Source organism: Paracoccidioides brasiliensis (assembly GCF_000150735.1).
Source record: "Paracoccidioides brasiliensis Pb18 unplaced genomic scaffold supercont2.2, whole genome shotgun sequence".
Classification (NCBI taxonomy): Eukaryota; Fungi; Ascomycota; class Eurotiomycetes; order Onygenales; family Ajellomycetaceae; genus Paracoccidioides; species Paracoccidioides brasiliensis.
The window spans coordinates 995,278-1,015,632 of NW_011371359.1; the positions used below are offsets into that span (position 1 = coordinate 995,278).

The window sequence follows — 20,355 nt, forward strand, 5'->3', positions numbered from 1 at the left end:
ACGGCAATGACGTAAACAAGAATGAAAATCAAGGCAGTACATCCAACCGCTCAAGTTCATACTGCAGAGACGATAGATATACGAGCAGTTAACTTTTGAGCTGATGGTTGTGCCCCAGAAAGATACCGCAGACCCACCCCATGGAATCTCAGAGAAGGTAAAGTTTTCATGAATATGAGGAGCTGAAAATTTGTAACATTTTTCTATTAACTGCAGTTTGCCTTTGCATAGAGCTTTCCTGCGTTCCGCACCGCCTCATCGAATATGCGCTGCTGAAGGCAATGGGTTTGGGTTAGAGCCCGGTGCCAAAACTAGAGGGTATTTATTGTTGGGTTCAAGATAAATTAAAAACCGAATTGCCTAACCGAATTTGTTTCTAGTTATTTGCCTTTTTTTTTTTTTTTTTTTTTCTTATTCTTTTTCTTTTTTATTGTTTTCTCCAGCGGACTGGATTTAGGTATACCGCATGCTGAAATCGAGAGACACATGCGCACTTTTGCTGTGAATACAACAAACATGTCATCAAATAACAGAAGAGGCGGGAAGAGATGTCATATTAACTGTTTTCCAGGAAACAGGCGCCAAAGTTCCATCCATAACATCGAAAGAAGCCACGGGGTATTTTTTGCATATATAGATATGTAGAGCTAATTTTGACATGTCCATTTTACAGTCCACTTCATATCCTATCATCCATATTTATTCCCCCCCCTCCTTCTGTTCCACCAAGTTCACACACAGCGGTAATAGAGTACAATCCACGTGGTACGGAAGTTCCCTCTCTACATTCCAACGGGAGACAACATAGTTCCATCGGTTGGTAGATGGGGGGACGAAACAAAAATGAGCGAAAACTGTAAAGGCCTGGGCTGTATCATTGTAGTAGCGGAACTCGTGAAATAGAGACCAGGGGTTGTTGCAGAATTCGGTTAATGTGTCTCCACAGATAGCTCCTCCTCAAGGACTCCAATGCGGATGGATAGGGCTGAAGATAAACTGATGGATTTCTCAAGACGGCTCTTTACTAAAATGGCTCAGCCTTCTTAGCAGGTAACGTCACAGGCATGTGTAAGATAAAGAGAGTCATTATCCATGTCAAAGGAAATAGGGTACGCTTTTGGGTGGTTGGTCATGGGTCTCGTGAGTCGTCAAGGAAATAATGAGAATAGAAAAAAGGGCCGGCGGCGGAGAAGGGAGGGGGGAGAGATTCAAAGGCCAGGGTAGGTGATAGGGATCCGGTGTCGAGTCGAAACACAGAAGAAATGGGCACCGGCTTGCGACTCCCCAAGGAAAATCCGGACGCTATGTGACGTCAACCTCGTTCATCACGAGTAGCTCATGAACTTGCCCCATCGCATCTCGAGACTCCTTCTCGCCTTGTGCTTAGCCACATCTGCACCGCTAGACTTGGTGCTAGATATGCTCCTCGAGCTGCCCCCGCTGTATTTGCGAGAGAATCCAAAGGTATCGGGAATTGCAGTGTTTCCAGCACCACCCCTGCCCACATGGAAAACAGGGGCAACTTCTTTCTCGCGGCGCAGCTGACGTTCCAACTCCTCGTCGAAACTGAAGATGGCCCGCTCACTACCCGTGTGAACATTGCCAATGCCACCTCGCCCAGTCGTAAAGCGGTCTTGCGTGCGGCTGTCTAGTCGTGTCAATGAGGCCGGGCCTGTGGCCGATTGGCCAGGGGTTGTAGAGGTGTTTTTGAGGGACATGATGTTGCCGGCACCCCCGCGAGCTGTGTGAATCGCCGGATGATTGGAGCGAGGGACGGAGGGGTGAGGCTCAACCAAGCGATACGACATGATTGGCCTGTCTTTTATATATATATATATATATATATATGTATGTATGTATATATGTATATAATGCTGGTGTTTTATTTTGTCGGTGATAGGATCTGGTTTATCAAGACTTGAAAAAGATAGAGATTGGACTCGAGATATTCTATCAGATGTGGAGGGAAATATATATATATATATATATATATATATATATATGTATGTATGTATGTATGTAAATATAAATATAAATCGCGGGAACTACCGCCTGACGGAGGTATCAAATGGTTGGTGTCAGAGGATAGAATAGATACCAGGGGAAACAGGCATGTATCGCAATAGTTCAAGAGCAAGCGTGAAACTGGATGACGACCATTATTATCTAACAAACTTTTCTCTGGAAATCGGCCTTGTTATAGTTAGAATGGACAGCGGACTGGGTAAAAGAAAATCCAGGGGCCGAGAGGGGGGGGGTTGCGTTAAATATATATATGGCTCTGGAATCATCAGCCCTTCCGCCTGTATGTACCTGGATCCACACATTCCAGTTAGTCAATGGGGTAGGAGAGGGGAATGTCGTACTTAGTTGCTCTCTTCCCTTCCTGTAAAGACAGACACGAACGACTAACTTTCCTTGAATATCCAATACATCCATCCATACGTTTGCTGGTTTCTTAGGCTCAGCGTTGGGGCGGCGGCGGAGCAACCAAACAACCCCCCGGCGCATCCAATCACAAGGCCCAGCCCAGCCAGGCCCTAAAAAGTTTGAGGGCAAAATAATAGAAATCTCCAGGGAACGCCCGCAACAAGCCACCCATGGGAGGTTGGGAGGAGCAGTCACGTGCTTGCAGTTTCAAAACGAGTGTGTTGACTTTTCGACGCCCATTCATTTCGGGGCCAGCAAAACCGTGCCTTTTTTTTTTCTTTTTTCTTTTTTTTTTTTTATTTTCCTTTTTTTTTCTTTTTTTTTTTTTATAATACTTGTTTTTGTTTCCTGTTGCGGGGGGTTGGGGGAAAAGCAACCAGAGGGAACTGGAACTGGAACTGGAACTGGAACTGGAACTGGAGCTGGAGCTGGTTCGTCAAATGACGGTGAAAATCTTGGCTCTTCGGCCAACAATTGCCCTCTCCAAGGCAAACAACACCCCATGGCAACACACCCCACCCATGGTGTTTCATCGCAAGCAACCCCGCCACTACCCACCCCAAGCTTTGTGTGAATGCTGCTGTTTAATGGAATGAGCCATCAGCTGATTGATGGCAGGAGCTGCAACTATCACATAATAGAAACAGGGTTCGAGACCAATCACCGACACGCATCAGAGCGAACGGGAAGAAACTCTGTTGGCCGCTTGTTGGTGGAAGAGTTTGGAGGGAAATAGAAAACCAAGGATCAAAGTATCCCAAGATCCTGCGTAATAATAAGCTCGGGATCGGGAGGAATTATTTGCTTCTGTTTGCCCAGCCCAAGAGCTGTTTATTAGAGTCCTAAAACAGCTTCTCAATCCATGGATGAAGGACTTTTTGGTTTTCATCAAAAGTTGCTGCAAACTGTGGGGTTCCTAATTGTTCTTGAACATCTGGTTAAACTACGTTAATAAATTTCCAGCCAGAATAGAAATGGTTTGGCTCATTTCTTTTTGCCCCGCAAGAATGAATATTTTCTAATCAATGTGTATATACATAAGAGATAGACATGTGCGTTATCTCTCAAGTTCATTGTTCTCAAGACTCAAGGTAGCCCCCCAGTCCCGCTTAATTACAGTTGTGGGAGATGTATATAACTAATTCATCGGATGACCTGAAGGTCAATACTCAGGGCTTTTTGAATAACGGCTCAAAGCGCTGTGATATCGTCTTCTGTTGAACTAATCGGATTTAAATACGGTTTCGAAGCAGCAGGAATGACGTACATATTTACATATACACACAGAAAGAGACGCAAATAAATGGAATTGTCCCTGGTAGATCTGATCTCTTCATCAGCCGTTTTGTCAGTTGTCACGAGATGATGTCGTGGGACCCAGACAACCAGTAAGCCCAGGTCGCCGTTGAACAAACAAACCTCCAACGGACGAGGGATCCCTCCTTTTCTCTAAGCTAGCGTTGGCTGGAAATCACGCACTCTGAGAAGAAAAAAAAAAAAAAAAAAAAAAAAAAACCTAGCTTTGCCGAGAACACACTGCGGAAGGGGATGAAGTTTTGGGGGGGGGTCCGTCGTGATAACTAGCTCCTTGGGTGCAAGCAACGCACCGAACCCGTGTCATTCGAGGGTGGGACTTGACATTATTCGTCTATCGATGGCATGACTTTCATCATCATCATCATCATCATCATCATCATCCACGGAAAACATGCCCCTTTCGAGCCGTGCGCTTTTATAAACCACAAGGATGAGCTCGAATATTGAATAACTAATGCCGTGCAGCAATTAGGTCATGAATAGCCAATAATGTTTACCCACAAGTCAGAGCTTTGCCGTGTGTATGCAAAAATTTGCAAGCATGATTGTAGTGCCGACGTTGGAATTGAAATGGAGAATGATGTCCCCGTTAAATTAACTAGTTATAGTTAGCCATTAGTTAACTAATATGTGTTAAGACGGTTGAACAGTGAAAAAAATAATTTCGAGTCTGGTAGAGATAATATATTGAAAAATTGTACATGTCAGATATAAACATAAATTCTCATTCTCTGCTCATCATCCTCCGCCATCCTGTTTACGCATTGAGAGTAAGTTCATCTTGATACTTGTAAATTCTCACGATTCGCCTACAGTTATGTTATGTTCTGAAGGACAGATGTTCGCGACTCCAAGCACCACCTTCTCATATAATCACGTGATCCTTAAAACCGCTGCATGTAGTTAATTCTTTTCGACCCAAACTCATCGAGCTTCTTCCCAAGTCCGCAAACTATCGAACCACCGCGTATCATGTCTCGGTGGAAAGATCCCTAAACTTGGACAATGCCCAAAGCTTTCCCGCTGCGTCCAATCCCCTCTTAAGCGATCTGCCCAGCAACTTGCGCATTCTTCAATTTCCCGACTAAATCGGATCCTTTCAAGATAGGCGCATCGAAACCCTGCTGCTTCTCAGGACAAGCGGGCGACGGCAAATGAGCATTCGCTCCTTTTCTTTTCTCTCTCTATTTGCCAAAGAAGCTGACCGGGTATATTGGGAAGTTTGCGCGGTGACTGGAAAAATTAGGGACATATCCCACGACAAAATTGAGTTTTTTTTTTGACTGGTGGTTAAATTATCCACCCATCAAAAATGCCAAAATATAAGTTCCGCTCTCCTTATTAGCTAAATCAGCCTTGTTTGTTGCTTCTGTTGTTGGAGTCTTGTATGTGCAAAACCCCTGCTGACATTCTCTGTACTCTTCTGTAGGTTTCCCCTCAGTCTTCCCCGCCGAAGCTCCAGGGACCGTCTTCCAATCCTTCCCCCTCTTTTAGATACAGATCAAACGACGGTGAAGAAAGATACATTATTGATACTAACAAATATTTACTTATTTATTTTGCTTAGGTGATTACTGCGATGTATACCTGACGCACGATTCCATGAGCGTGCGAAAGGCGCACAACTCAGGTCGAAATCATTTACGCAACGTTGTCGAATATTATCAAGGTAGAGCTTCTTATACTCTTTTCCACGCTGATGCGCGTACCGGGAAGGACTATATTCTATCAAGAGTCCATTTACAGGTTAATTAAGGAGTATCCAAGCTGACAAGACTTCATTTACTGCGGCAGAAATTGGCCATGAGAAAGCACAGTCAGTCATCGATTCTATCACAAACTCATACGCCGCAGAAGGACAGGCGAGCTCGAATCCAATGCTTCAACAACCAGGCATTTCCGGAGCATACCCTCCACCACCCTTTGGCTTCCCTGGTAAGTTCCCAGTGAAGACATCCCTATCCGTTCTCTTCGTAAATGCGCCCCCTAACAGCTACTCGAAGGCCGACCAGGAATGCCACCGCCTCCACCATTCGGCATGCACGGCGGACCCCCAGGCGGCCCTCCCGGAGGAATGATACCACGTAAGTATCAACTTCCCCAACGTATCCACAGTTGGCAAAAATGTAAAGTAACACCATGCAGCTCCAGGAGGCCGCGGCATGCCGTCCTTCCCGCCTCCACTCCCATTCAGTGCAGCTGGCTCATCCGGTGCACCGCCCGGACCCGGCGAGGTTCCACCCTTATCACTCCCAAACATGCCGTCAGGCAGTCTCCCGTTCCCTCCACCCGGTGGCTTCCCTCCTAACTTTCAATTCCCCTTGCCCGGAGCCGCAGGCTTTCCTCCACCACCCGTCCCGGGCCAGGGACAACACCCAGGTCCAGGTGCAGGCCAAGGAGCGGCGGGTATGCCACCGGGTATTCCAGGGTCTGGTGCACCTCCACCTGGGCTGCCTCAGGGGTTTAACGCTCCACCAGAGATGCCACCATCTTTAGGGCCACCTCCGGGGACTAGTAGTGGTAGCGAGGCTAAATGAAATGAATGCGTTTCTTGTCGTTTTCTTCCCTATTCCCTTTTTTTTTAAAAAAAAATTATTATTCCCTTTCTTATCCTGTTTGTTCTATGTCTCTGTATGAATAAGTTTTGTATTATTTCATTTTTCTTTTAAAACAAAATCGCATGGTTTTTTTCATCTCACATTTGCAGCCATATATATCATCATCCTTAGCCACCCGTGGCTTCGCGTTAGCTGTTATATTTTACAAACTAGAGCGGTTGTCCTTGTGGCCGGTTTCAAAGCAAATAAACGGAGTCGACTTGTATTGTGATTTTGGGGGTAGATTAGGAGCTGGTTTTCTGGATACATGAAGTTTGAGATTCACATCCGTTGGGGTGGCATGTGCAGTGTTGTGTACGTATCCCTTTATCTGCGAACGATAGGGTTTCTTAAGTCCATTTATACATGGGAAACGCGATGGCAATCTCATTCTACTGTTGTTGAAGGGACGCCATTTTGCTTTGGCCCAGTTCAACTTTTTAGGCATGATAAATATATATAGTGCTAGTGAAAGACTCACTCCGTAAAACCGCTAACAAAATCTATATCCCTCAATATGTCACTGAATCTCAACATGCTGCGAGATCCTCCACTTTTAGCCATGTGAAATCATGCAACGAGGAAAATAAATCCTACGTGCGGGCTCTCAGGAAAATCGAGAAAAAGGGTAAAATATAGATGGATATCTCCACACTTGGTGGCAAGCACAAAAAAAAAGTTTAAGAACTTAAAGTACTCAACTCAAAAATCTCCCCGACAGGGAATCGAACCCTGGTCTCCCGCGCTTGGCACGTTAATGACAAGCGGAAATCATGACCACTAGACCATCGAGGACGCCTTGATATTCGTCCCGAATTTCCGACATAATATAAACAAGAGTGCAACGTTGCCAGTTCAAAGTGGAATTCCGCCAAAGGTCAAACCAAAGTAAAGCGAGTGGCATCTCATACCGACAAAGCAGTATATATACATCTCTTATCAGACAAGGAATGAAAAAGGTTTGTGTTATATTTTACCGCCATAGGAAAGTAGATTTACAGAAAGGTTGGGCTCCTTAAATCCTGGAAAAGAACATATAGAGTGAGAGAAGGGGTCTTTTTCTGTGATTTAGAAGTTTGTTCCCAATAAATACTCCCGTAAAATTTAAACCAAAAGCAAAAGCGAAAATCAAACAAAGTGCAAAGGGAACGTACCCCACGATCACATTTTGAGCCAACAACAGGAATATAAGGCTGAAGTATTATATATCAAGGAAGGAAGCCAGACGTATCCACGGACCAAGACAACACAGATTGGATAAAAAAGAAAACGTGGACGAAATGGCAAATAACGGCGTAGGGAGAAGAAACGTGAAAACTCGAAATGCATGACCATGTTTTATCCACAAACTACATATGTTCACACCACATGAACGCCTGGAGCAACGTGTAGGAAAAGCTCTCTGCTTGATAAGGGATCAACCACTGCCAAAGTGCCTAACAGCGGAAAAGCGGTAAACGAGGAAAGTCACATATATCATGGGGCAAGAAAAGAAGGTTCCAGGGAAGCAAAGGAGACAGGAAGAAAACAAATGACAACTGATGCCAAATAAAAAGTGCGACCCGTGATAAACCTAATAATATTAAAAAGAGGCTACAAAGGAGGGAAAACGAAATACTGTTGCCAGCCTCGGGAGAGACCGTCTCTCCATTTCGAATTGACCAAATGTTGTATCACCTGGAAGATGTCTACTGCTCATATCCTGCACCACGCTGCCATGGGCTATTGTTGTTTTGCATTCTATATTGCCCTGGGTTCGAATTCGCCGAAGGGGCTCGTGGTAACGGTGACGTATTGAAGCTTCGGGGCACTGGTGATCTATTTTGCGCCCGTGAGTATGCTGGACCTCCGTCTGGAGGCTGTGCGTTATATATCGGGGGTGGGCCACTGCTAAATTGGTTGTTGGTCGGAAATAAAGCTAAAGAGGGATCTAGTTGAGAGCCATGCTGTTGGCGTTGTAGGATGGTTGGTGGGGAATCTGGCCGACGGCCATAGGAGTTACCGGAGAGATTATCGTCTTCGAGCGATTTCGATTCACCGCGAGCAGTGGCTCCAAGAGCGTCCAGCTCCGTTGTCAAATGAGTCTGGGACTTGATGAAAGATCCGCGGTCATCTCTCATTGGCTGGTACCGTGTATCTGGGTTCTTGGACACTATGGCATACACGGACGAGATGAGAACTAGAACAAGCAGGATAAGGGCGAATACTGCATTAACAACGAAAAGTACAACTCCCATAATACCAGTGACCAAGCCCTATGAGGGTTAGCGTCAGAACTGTCTGAGAATGTCCCAAAGAGCAAAGGAGACGTAACACTTACGGGTTGATTGAATACTTGTGTGAAGAAGAGTAGTAGGATCACATTGAAAAAGTTGACTGCGGCAATGGAGATGTTGAAAATATTTGTTTTCTTGTCCATCCATGGCCTCAAAACACTGACAGCGATCAAAACAGCGGCTTCAATGATAAGCAAAGCCACTGATTGAACCACGGGCGCAGGCTGTGCCAATCCGACAAACATGCTTTTAACCAAGATGTAGATCAGAACAGGGATAACCCAGTAATAAGCCGTAGCCCTGTACTGAACATAGAGGAAACCCCACTTGTTCAGTGCTGAGGGATCCGAATAGAGGACGTATGCGGGATTTTTGTGCAGCTCCACGGATTTCTTGACTAATCGAATCACTGTAAAAGCTGCGAAACCCAAGGATGCACTCATCGCAAGTAACATAAACGCGGCGAGGACAACTTCAGCAGGTGAATCTCGTTGGGTGAATTCCCACAAGCAGAGTATGCACATTTGTGGATAACCGATCAGAACCTAGGAAGCATAGTGGTTAGTTAAAGTCGGTCGATTCTTCAGAAATAGGTGATCTTACCAGTCGGAACAAGATGCCCCTCATAACAATTTTCCACCCATTTCGGAAGTCCTGGAACTTATCACCCTTAATCCAACCTTTCTTAGACGCAATCTCGCAAAATCCCTTAAATAATGCTACGAGACCCATAACAACAGCCACGAAAAAAACGAAAAATATCAGCCCGGTCATGAATATATTTGTCCTTTCGATGTGCGCACGGAATCCAACTCTTTCAATGCCCCGAACGATGTAATTTCTCACAGTTTCACCAATAGTGTTATCATTGTTTGTTCGCTTCATGAGCTGCGTTGGTACAATGGGCAAATTTTTTTCGAGCCAATCGATGGATCGCTTTTGAACTTGAACGGATGTAGTTGAAAGTGATGACAAGACCGTGGATGGTGTGCCGCCAGTTGATCGTTGATACCAAGTGCAAATCCTTTGCAGAAAACCAACACGGATAATACCCATGCTCCACTGAAAGTTTTGGGTCCATGACTGCACGATTGGCGGAAGGGTGACACTGGTCATTCCAATCATGGCTTGAGCCTGGAAGAATCCAAAGAGGGAGAGCGCATTGGCAGCAACATGGGCGGCTGCGTTCCCATGGCCTAAACCAGAGGTTATAGCAGAAGCAACCAGTCCAAGACCAGCAATCGCTGCGACAACCCAACCTACAGCTTTGTGATAAACGGTATTGCCATTGGAAAGTCGGGCTTCCAGGCAGGCAATGCTTCGGCCGGTACTGGTTGAATTGATATATACCTGAATTTTAAGATCGAGATCGGGGACTCCGTATGCAACGGCTGTAGTTGTGATATGTTAGACTATGGAAAAGCAAAGACGAAGTGGGTGGGGGAAGAGAACAAGCAAAATGGCACTGTTTAAATGGGGGAAACACATACTTGGAACCTTATTAAGAAAATCTGGAGAAAGATTTTGGATGTTAAACTTGTTATCGATGGGGCCAGTCTGCATAGGACAGAGACCTTTCAAGTTTAAGCCCTCAAGTTTACACGGATTTATGCTTTGTTTGAGTGCAGAGTACCCATAAGCGAACAGTTCTACATCTGCAGTTATGAAGCCGCTAATTGACGAAACGCCAACAATCTCCACATAGAGGGTATTATTTTCAGGTGTAAGGAGGACTTTGAATAAACTGGCTGTGAAGTTCGAATTGTCCTGGCAAGGATTGAGGGACCTCGACTCAATTAACTTCACGGCGGAGACTAAAGAGGTGAAGGGGAGGAAGGCGACCAGACACGAGAGGAACCCTAGAAGATTCATTGTCGAAGGCAGGTGGTGGGGAGGAAGACAAATGTCGATCTAGATGATTCAGGCATCCAATGTCGCGACGATGATACGATGATGCCTTCCAGTAGAAGAGAAAAATAGGGTACCCCAGAGCACCTTTTGTCCCTTTATTACTAGGCCCACCCGGGTGAGGTTCGGTAGCTGAGGAGACTATGGGGTCGATTTGGCGAAGTGGTGAGTATCCCAGGCTCGAGCCCTGATGGATATTAACGTAACGATCGTCGAAAAAGTACAGGGTAGGTTGGTAAAGGGTGTATCTAGGGGAGAATTACAACAGGAAAGCGAGTGGAGTTGCTTGGCAGGATGAAGTTGGCGATGATGTAGCGATAGTGAACCGTATCCCTTCCGAAAAGGTTGATGGATAGTGGGATAAATTACAACAACAGAAAGGAAAACCTAGAGAGTGGAATAACGTGGCAAAGATAAGCAGACAGTCTCCAGACAAGCCGCAGAGAGACGGAAGGGAGAAGGACGAGGAGAAGGTCAAGGGGCGGGGAGAGAGAAGAAGTTGAAGTTGAAGTTGAAGTTAAAAGAAGAGAAAGAAGCAGAGCGGTTTGAAGGAGAAAGGGATGGGGAGGCCAGGATTTGGAAGGAGAAAGGGATGAGTATTGCCAGGATTTGGAAGGACTTAGATGTTTTGGAGGGCGTTGAGCCGTATGTAACCCGTATTGCCAAACCTTAATAAGCGAACAGAGATTGGAGATTCAGAGTGTTCCATGGTCGACCGCGTAATATAGTAGGTATTTATTCACAGAGAATACAGTCCGGTGAGTATTTTCAGGTATTATGTGGGTCATCATCAAGATGTATTGCAGCCAATAATGGTGGCTGTCTCAGGCAAATCTGAAAGCTAAGCCATGTTCCAAGGAACGGTTTCTTGCGTTAGAGATACAACACAGTACTAAGGGAGGCTGGAGAACAGAAAGCACCTTGGCTGGATTGACTGGTTGTTGATGTAACTCTGCCCATAGTTGTAGAGAAACATCCAGGGGGCACTTGTTAACGCTGGACATGCAGCATGGGAAACAACCAACCCTGGAAGAGCTTTGGAGACACCTGGAAGAGGACTAGGTCTTGCAGCAATCCCCCCGGTGGGACAGAGTTCGTTCCTCTTCTCTATAATATGCATTTCCATTGAGCTTTCAGTTAGACTTATTGCATCCCTATTTGAGAGCTTTAGAATGAGATGTTGTTTCAAAGAAATGAAAAACAACCCCCTATCAAAAGAAACCCTCCGACACATCTTAACTACCAAAAGCGGCTGAAGACTCTCTTCTTCAGAACGTTCGATCGAATGACTTTCTCTGATGAATAAAGGTTACCACTCCCATTCCCTCCGTTGATATTGCACAAGGAACATCTCGTATGCCTATATCCCCGGTTGCACAAAGCAACAAAACATCAGTCACTGATTGATTCAGCCTCGATTTTTAAGATCCTCGACTTTTTGATCGTCACATTATGTGTGGAGGGTATGCGGTAATGTATCTGCCGCTGCCGCTGCCGTTCACCGTAATAACAACAATAATAGAGTCGGTGAAGTGGAAGCCGTCTACCATTCCGCAATCTTCTACCGTCAGGTTTGTCACAAAATAATATATCATAGCTACGCCGCAACCCATAACTAACTTATCCAAAGCAGAAGAGGTTTTAAAATAGTGTGTGGGGTATGAAGAAGTACGTGTCCCCACTGACTTACTCAGACAAGTCTGTCTGCACAGCCTCCTTTTGTCTTTCCAAGAATCCAGGTTAACCGCTTGCACCAAACCTCTGTGCGCCGCAGGCTGGTTGGATTGATCAATGAAGAAACAGCCATTCTGCAACCACCTGACAATTTTCCGGAGAACTGGGCATACAAGTTGAGCAAATCTCGGGCCGGAAAAACCTTCAATGTGGTTTATGCTAAATTGAGCCATCCCCTCTTTAAAACCACATGCACTAGTCATATCTCACACATATATCTCAACACACCATCTCTATGCTCTTGATGGAAGCGGGTGTATCGTATTTCTCATGACCCTTACTCTTTACTAACCCTAACCCTAATACCTAATCTTTTGTTACAAACTATAGTTAATTAATGATAGATATGACAACTTCTTCATAATATCTTATAGTTATGTGAATTTAAGGACAGATAATTTTTTCATAACCCTAATTTTAATTTTAATTCTAATCCTAATCCTAACTTAATCTACTTCTAACCTAATATAACCTAATCTTATCTAATACTAATCTGGTGTTGAGGGTGGTGAGGTTGAATAGAGATGGATTCAGCAATATGTATATGTGGTATATGTGCAGAGTCAATAAACTGTGTTTATTTTAAATGGGTGACCTGAGTTGAGTGTGTTTTTAAAAAAGTGTTCTCAACTTTTAACGACGTTCAACTTTTTGAAACCACAAGTGTAACTATTCAAGGAACAAAAGAGATATCTCGAGTCTCCCTGCATAGATCAAACTGACTATGAAGAAATCAACAACAGTACCGAACATGATTGGTTAGAGTTCCTTGACATAAGTTGAGAAAACAATAAACTAACCGCTCAATAGAGTTTCGGATGATGTCTCATGTGTGTTGCGGATAATAAAGAGGTTGTGTCAAAATCAATAGTTAGTATGGACGTGATATCATATTTAACTCCATTTTGTTTGTTCAAGCACGACCACACATGTGTCCACATCATAACTAAACCATACAATGATCGGATCTTGATTGTATTGTGGCCTTTGTTGCACTCCTGTCACTGACGAGGACCACAGAACGTACATAAAGTCGGCTGTGGGGAGGAATAATGAGGGACCTCCACGGCTTCATATCCAGAAACCCCATGTTCTGCCATTTAAATGCTGCGACTAATCTAAGCGGTATGGAATCAATCGATTGAAGTTGTTTGTTTGAAGGATGATGAATGGTAACCCTATTCTGCGATTGTTTGCAACCCACCCCACTTTCCACCAACAGAACCGTCAACCTTATATATGTAAGGGTGTTGAAGCTACACTAATATTTCGTCGGGTTTTGACCGCGGAGGATCCGTACGGAGCACCTGAACAACTTTGCTCTGTTCTCCATAGCATAGGTGGATAGAGAGGGCTGGAAAATTCAAAAATTTGCAAGCCACAATCGTTAGACGGCTTTAGCCGGTTATTATTAAGATCCGTCTTCGACACGTGATCTAACCGCATGTTCACGTGACCGAGAGAGCCGGATGGGAGATCGACGAACGAAGATGCAAACGCAATCAATATCTGTCATCAATAAGATTTCCGAGATGGAGTTGAATGAATTTACCCAAGTCATCTCATGCTTCCTTCCATAATTATGAATGGGTATTATATTCTTCTTCCTCATCCTCTGCAGGTTTGGTTCGCTGTTGCAAATTTTATTCTTCAACTAGCCAGATTTATCCCGAAATATCTACAATTAAACAACCACTAATTAAATTAAACTAAAATATTGTGTGTTCTTTTATGCTCAAGAGTATTGCAGTTGCTGCACTGTATAATCTTATTATTTCATCAATTAAAATAGTTTTTTATTTTTAGAAATTAGTTGCAAGTTGAGTCCTGTCCTTCTACTTCTATAAAATTTCTTTTATTTTTATTGTGAATTGCATTCTAACATGTCAAAATAGTTTAATGTTAATAAATTAGTGTTGTGTTGCAATTCGATGTTTGCTGATTATGCTTAAACTATTTAACATGGTTGGAGCGGCTGCCGGGGTAACGGTTAATCCGTGACGCCCGACACATACTTCTTCCCAGACCCATTATAGCCACGTGACCAACTGCCAATAATTTTATTTTTATTTTGCATCTCAAAGCTATCGCAGAGAATAATAAGTGAACGAAATACTCGTTGACGACAAAACACAGATACCCAATAACTACATTGAAGCGCTGGAAGGGGGAAGTGTAATGGCGATGGAAACGGAATTGTCTAAAAAGAGGAAAAGAAAGCATGGCCCATCTGGTGAAGGCGTGGGGAAACGAGACAAATCCGCAACCGTACCAGAAAATGCTTCTCTCAACGCTGCTGCCCCTTCTGCAGTACCGAAGGATTCGAAGAAACGCAAGACTGGCCACTCCGCTTTGAGAAATGGTGGGAAGAGGGAACATCTCGATGAGTTAGTTAAGCCGACTGAGGAATCCGACGACGTGGAGGAAATTGAGAACGAGGAAAATGGAGAAGAAAAGGATGAGGAGTCTCAGGGGGAAGCAAAGAGACAAACAAATGGAGACCAGTTGGAACTACCTTCATTGAATGCTGTCTCGCTACCACAAACTGAGGCTGAGCCACAGAAATTCTCAGAGCTGAATCTCTCTGAGAAGACGATGAAGGCGATTGAAGATATGAAGTTTGAGACGATGACTGAAATTCAGCGTAGGGGCATACCTCCGCTCTTAGCGGGGAGAGATGTTTTGGGTGCTGCGAAGACTGGTTCGGGGAAAACGTTGGCGTTCTTGATACCTGCGGTGGAGATGTTAAGTGCATTGAGATTCAAGCCTAGGAATGGTAACACGCCTCACACTTCTCTTTCATTAATGTTTTATGTATATCTACCGAGAAAAGGCTCAGTTGAACTGACGGGATCTGATTAGGAACGGGGGTCATCGTTGTTTCACCAACCCGAGAACTTGCACTTCAGATCTTCGGTGTAGCGCGAGAACTCATGGCTCACCATTCCCAAACTTACGGCATTGTTATTGGAGGCGCCAATAGGAGAGCTGAGGCGGAGAAGCTCGCGAAAGGTGTAAATCTACTTATTGCGACACCAGGTCGCTTGCTCGATCACCTGCAAAATACGCAAGGGTTTATATTTAGGAATCTCAAGGCTCTCGTGATCGACGAAGCGGACCGAATTCTGGAGGTCGGATTCGAGGATGAAATGCGCCAGATTGTCAAGATTCTACCCTCTGAAGATAGACAGACAATGCTGTTCTCCGCCACCCAGACGACGAAGGTTGAAGACCTCGCACGTATTTCACTGCGACCAGGACCACTGTATATCAATGTCGACCACCGCAAGGAGTACAGCACTGTTGAGGGTCTGGAACAGGGCTATGTTATTTGCGATTCTGACAAACGATTCCTTCTTCTCTTCTCATTCCTGAAGCGGAATCTGAAGAAAAAGATAATAGTCTTCTTCTCCAGCTGTAACTGCGTCAAGTATCATGCCGAATTGCTCAACTATATCGATCTCCCTGTGCTCGACCTCCATGGCAAGCAGAAACAGCAGAAGCGTACGAATACGTTTTTCGAATTTTGCAATGCGAAGCAAGGGACGCTTATATGCACAGATGTTGCCGCGAGAGGTTTGGATGTAAGTCAATTCTGTGAACAAGATTTTTGAACTGACTTTTCTAATGTGAATGTTGTAGATCCCCGCCGTTGATTGGATTGTGCAATTTGATCCCCCAGATGATCCTCGAGACTACATCCACCGGGTTGGTCGAACTGCTCGCGGTGCGAACGGAAAAGGACGAAGCTTGATGTTCCTGCAACCCTCAGAAGTGGGTTTCCTCAAACACCTGAAGGAGGCCCGTGTCCCTGTCGTCGAGTTCGATTTCCCCTCGAAGAAGATTGTCAATGTCCAATCTCAGTTGGAGAAACTAATTGGTCAAAATTACTATTTGAATAAGGTAAACACAAGCGCATATTAACAAAACACCAATTCTTTCACGTATACTACATTTCCACTAACTCGCACTAAAAATATAGTCTGCAAAGGACGGCTACAGATCCTACCTGCAAGCCTACGCCTCGCACTCCCTGCGCTCCGTCTTCAACGTCCACAAACTCGATCTTGTCAAGGTAGCGAAGAGCTTTGGATTCTCCACTCCACCACGTGTAGATATTACGCTTGCTGCAAGTATGAGCCGGGACAAGAAGCAACAGGGTCGCCGGACTTATGGAAGCCAGCCTAAACATGCGTCAAAATTTAAACGGAGGACGGAAGATTAGAGTGCTCTGTTGTGGCTATTTAGTTAGTTCATTCCCTATTTCAGTTTTAGAGGTTTAGGGGTGGCTGAAGTTGACGTTCGTATAGAAGGTGGTTGTTCCACAGAAATATATATCCCGTTTATTCAGAAAAAAACTTTTCTTGTCTTGATTTCTTGTTTATGGGTAAGGTGAAAGGCGTTCTAGGTAACTAGGAGTTTGGACTTTCTCATTTCTTCTCTTTTTTTTCTTTTCAATAATAATTAATCATGTCTGTCAAGTTTTTCCAGCTCCCTTCAAAAGACCATGCGTGAGAGTTTCCTATTTCGAAGCTCGCCAGGGTATGATCATACGCAATAGCAACTTGGTGCATACATGTGTGCACAAGCAACTCGAATTCTAGCCGGACCTGCACTTCCATACCCTATTTTTTTTCGGAGAAAATCCAATCAGCCACTAAACTCTTCCATAGAAGGACGTGTGTAACATCCCTTCCATCAGCTAGCAAGATATATACCTTGGATGCTGGCGGGGTTTAAGAGCAAAATAACTCTGTTGCTGGAAGATGAGCAGTGAGTATTTTCCCCTCCTTCCCATGGCAACAAGGATACATAAGGCCAAAAAATCAGACAAATTCAATTGACATTATCGCAGACACCTTCCCAACTAGTTTCAAGAGCCTCAAACGAGATCGGCCTTCCATTGCGTGATTTTCCCTTCTTGGCGAATCGCTGCCTCATCATCCATAAATAGTAATCTCGTTGCCATGTCCTGACCGACTCAGGATATAGGTTATACGTCAGTTTATAGAAGGCTATGAGAGCTGCGTATCGGATTCTTGACCACCAGGTGCTCTTGAGGCCATAGCCTTCCCGGACACGTTCAGGAAGCTCCTCTGTAGCTATTGCCATCTCAAGCGGGTGTCTGAAGAAGAGGATCATGGCGAGGATATGCGGAATATTGACGTATTTGGGATGAATGATGTCTTGAGCAACATGGAGGGCGTCGTCAGGAACCCGGAGGTCTGCAATCTGTCTGTCCCAGTATCTCTGGAAAGCTGTGCGATTCTCCGGCCACAGGGACAGTGGGACTTGCAACATTGTCCCAAAGGTCGAAAATTCCTGGTACACTTGGTCGCGCTCTAGTTCAGAGAGACGGCAGAATATGGATTCGTACTTGTCCAGCATGGTCATGTATATCGTTGCGGTGACCCAAAGTTGCAGCTGTGGATCCATCGAGTCGTAGGTATTCTCTGTCCGGTTGTCGTTTACTTTTCGATGTGCGAGGTTGACAAAGTTACGAAGAGCTATTTTCTCTGTCTCAGAGCCAAATGCCATGACATTTATGTAGATGGCTGTATTCTGCGTCCGTTCTAGAAGGCGGGTCCTGAAGTTGCTATGCTTCCGAATCCCTTTTGCAATGCCGGGGTGAGCGATTTGGAGAAGCACGGCGGTTAGTCCACTGGTGTAAGAAGCGGATTCTTGGACAACCCGCTTCAAGAGTGGCAAATCCGTATTTAACTTGCGTTTATTGATCTCTTCGCAGTCTCTCCCTGAGTTAAATGACAGTACATTTTTCATGGTGGAGAGAGGTGGCCCCCCGGGCCGGGTTCCGGTCACCAAGTAGGCAATCCGGAGAAGGCTGGCTGCACAATGATTTCGGTTAGTTAAACCCTGAACATCATCGGAGATGGAAAATACGAGCCTGCGACAAATGGAGAGATGAAGAGGATGCCGACGTATCCCCCAGCTGTCCAGAGGCCGATCTTAGAGATAAGTTTGAGCACGTATATCGGATCTGCGAAAAGCATCTTCACGAACATAGTTACTGTTCTCCTCTCCGTACAACATATTTGCAAGTCATTGAGGTTCTCTTAAAGTTAACAGAAGACGGAGACACAAGCACGATCGGGTTAGTTATAATTTCGGGGCAGCCAGGGATATCATCCGTTTCTGATTCAGTATAACCCGCCTCGAGGGATCTCGGTGTAACACTACGAAGGGCTATAATGACCGAAAATACTGGGAACTGCAGCGATGCGACTACGCGCGGATGCGACGGTGTCTCTTTGTAATTGGCACCCATTGCGTTTGCAAATCGGACGGCCATCATCGGCAGTGGAGGGGTTCGGATGACCGACGTGGTATGATAAGTTCGGTAGCTGGGGCCACAGTCAGTAATTATTCAATATAAGATGCAATGAAAAAGGGTTTCGGCATGAAGGGGATGTTCTGGACATGAGCGCAATCTCCCCAAGGTTTGCTATATTTTTACTAGTTTTTGGGGCCCTTCGAGTTTGCTCACAACTTTTCGCTCCTCCTGGGAAGACAAGACGATCCAACTCCAAACTGAATAAAACTAATGATAGCCTGCCATCTGCCGAAGTTTCACGCAGATACTAATAGGTACCTGACTGTGCGATGCGCACACTTGCAGCTGCAAACCGCAGCGTTCGATAACTCCACTCAGGATTCCTGCATCCTGCCTGTCTTCCCCTCCATGGAATCAAAAAATTCGCAAACTCGAATTCATTGAATCGGCAAATGCGGTGTCATTTAACACCATATTTTAGAACACAGAGGCGCTATCAGCTATTTTTGCATTATATCTGCGGATTGGAAATTCACAAGTTCCGTTTAATTGATATCTTTCTGCAGCATGGTGTTAAAATTTAAAATTTCGGAGCAAGCTTCTGCCAAATATAGTTTAAATATCTCTCAAGCCGAAGTCCTCGAAAGGCATATTTTTCTCTTTTGCCACAAAATGGAACAAAACACGATATAAAGGATCGAAGTTTAAAATGGATCCTGTTTACAGAAGATAATATTCCGTGTCCTCCTCCATCCTCTGAACATAAACCCTTGGTGACGCACCTTACCATTTGTCTGACCTTGGTGTGAAAATACTTCCAATTCACCGTTCGGTGAAACCCCGTTTTGTCAAAATTTCTTTGAATCAATATATTACATACCTATTTGTGTTTGTCTATTTTTTTTTTTTTTGGAATTTTTGTGTCGCCCGTCTTCCGAGACCATTTAAGCCTGGTATCTCCGTCTTTGGAATATTTCGCCTTTGCTGGGAGTTTTACCAAACGAAGTTTGCTTCTGGGGGTTTGCCTCGAGGATCCATCCAGTCTTGTCCTCCTTTTCAGTATGCTGCGTGGAAGTCGCACACACTCCCCCTGAGTTCCCACCGCAAAAGTCCACCTATGCACGCTGAGAAAATTTCAAGAGCTAGACGGGTTATTGGATGAGCCAACTCTCATCCTTCAAAGATTCTGAAGGATTGGCATCATTAGACGAGCGCAGTCAGTAGACTCCCTAACTGCCTCAGCCCTTTCATCCTATCTCTCCACGTCAAACCATTGCTACTTTTTGTTGCCTCCCAAATGGACGGAGAGCAATATCCCATCCCAAACCGGTAAATTGGACCATTTGATGCACTAATAAATGAGAATGGGAATGAGAATGAGAATTGAATCGTGTGGCCCATACTGTTTTGGTCTGTCTGGTTCTCCTGCATCTGGACGTTGTCCCACACCAAGGGACCTCCTTTCCCTGTATGTTTTTTTAAATACACTGGCGTCCCTCGTTTGTACTTCGAAACCTGCAACTTCAGACATATAAACCACTGATCCGGCTCAGTGTTGTGTTGTTTCCCTCAACTTATGTGGTTAAGCACATCGTTTCCGAAAAAAAGAAGCTCAAGCGTATTCAATTCGCCGAGATAAAGGCCCCGGCCACCCAAAATTTTCCTCAAACATATGGATTATTTTTGAACATACACTCATTTACCTCTTAACACCATCCTATCCTACCGGGACAGAAGGTCGCGAAAACACTCCCATCGCTTGCGACCGCGACGGGGGGGGGCGTCCTGTCACAGGCGTATG

The 20,355-nt window shown here is 44.8% G+C and overlaps 5 protein-coding genes and 1 non-coding gene across 6 annotated transcripts; 2 read left to right on the forward strand and 4 right to left on the reverse strand.

The window, feature by feature from the left end:
- Positions 1-1,325: 1,325 nt before the first annotated feature.
- PADG_01507 (uncharacterized protein) lies at positions 1,326-1,808 on the reverse strand (the record flags this gene model as incomplete). Its single annotated transcript, XM_010759180.1, has 1 exon — positions 1,326-1,808. The coding sequence occupies one exon, from the start codon at positions 1,806-1,808 to the stop codon at positions 1,326-1,328; it is 483 nt and encodes a 160-aa protein (XP_010757482.1).
- Positions 1,809-5,349: 3,541 nt separating this feature from the next.
- On the forward strand, positions 5,350-6,284 carry PADG_01508 (uncharacterized protein; the record flags this gene model as incomplete). Its single annotated transcript, XM_010758637.1, has 4 exons — positions 5,350-5,416; positions 5,542-5,682; positions 5,751-5,831; positions 5,893-6,284. The coding sequence occupies 4 exons, from the start codon at positions 5,350-5,352 to the stop codon at positions 6,282-6,284; spliced, it is 681 nt and encodes a 226-aa protein (XP_010756939.1).
- A 770-nt stretch (positions 6,285-7,054) lies between these two features.
- PADG_11279 lies at positions 7,055-7,139 on the reverse strand. The gene has a single exon. It is a non-coding gene; the product is annotated as a tRNA-Asp (tRNA).
- An 893-nt stretch (positions 7,140-8,032) lies between these two features.
- PADG_01509 (uncharacterized protein) lies at positions 8,033-10,492 on the reverse strand (the record flags this gene model as incomplete). Its single annotated transcript, XM_010759181.1, has 4 exons — positions 8,033-8,599; positions 8,665-9,165; positions 9,224-10,011; positions 10,111-10,492. The coding sequence occupies 4 exons, from the start codon at positions 10,490-10,492 to the stop codon at positions 8,033-8,035; spliced, it is 2,238 nt and encodes a 745-aa protein (XP_010757483.1).
- Positions 10,493-14,440: 3,948 nt separating this feature from the next.
- On the forward strand, positions 14,441-16,487 carry PADG_01510 (ATP-dependent RNA helicase HAS1; the record flags this gene model as incomplete). The annotated part of the gene is made up of 4 exons (XM_010759182.1): positions 14,441-15,038; positions 15,125-15,846; positions 15,905-16,165; positions 16,245-16,487. 4 exons carry the CDS (start codon positions 14,441-14,443, stop codon positions 16,485-16,487), a joined length of 1,824 nt encoding a protein of 607 aa, XP_010757484.1.
- Positions 16,488-17,098: 611 nt separating this feature from the next.
- Positions 17,099-18,572, reverse strand: PADG_01511 (uncharacterized protein; the record flags this gene model as incomplete). Its single annotated transcript, XM_010758638.1, has 3 exons — positions 17,099-18,108; positions 18,164-18,228; positions 18,292-18,572. 3 exons carry the CDS (start codon positions 18,570-18,572, stop codon positions 17,099-17,101), a joined length of 1,356 nt encoding a protein of 451 aa, XP_010756940.1.
- Between the last annotated feature and the right edge of the window lie 1,783 nt (positions 18,573-20,355).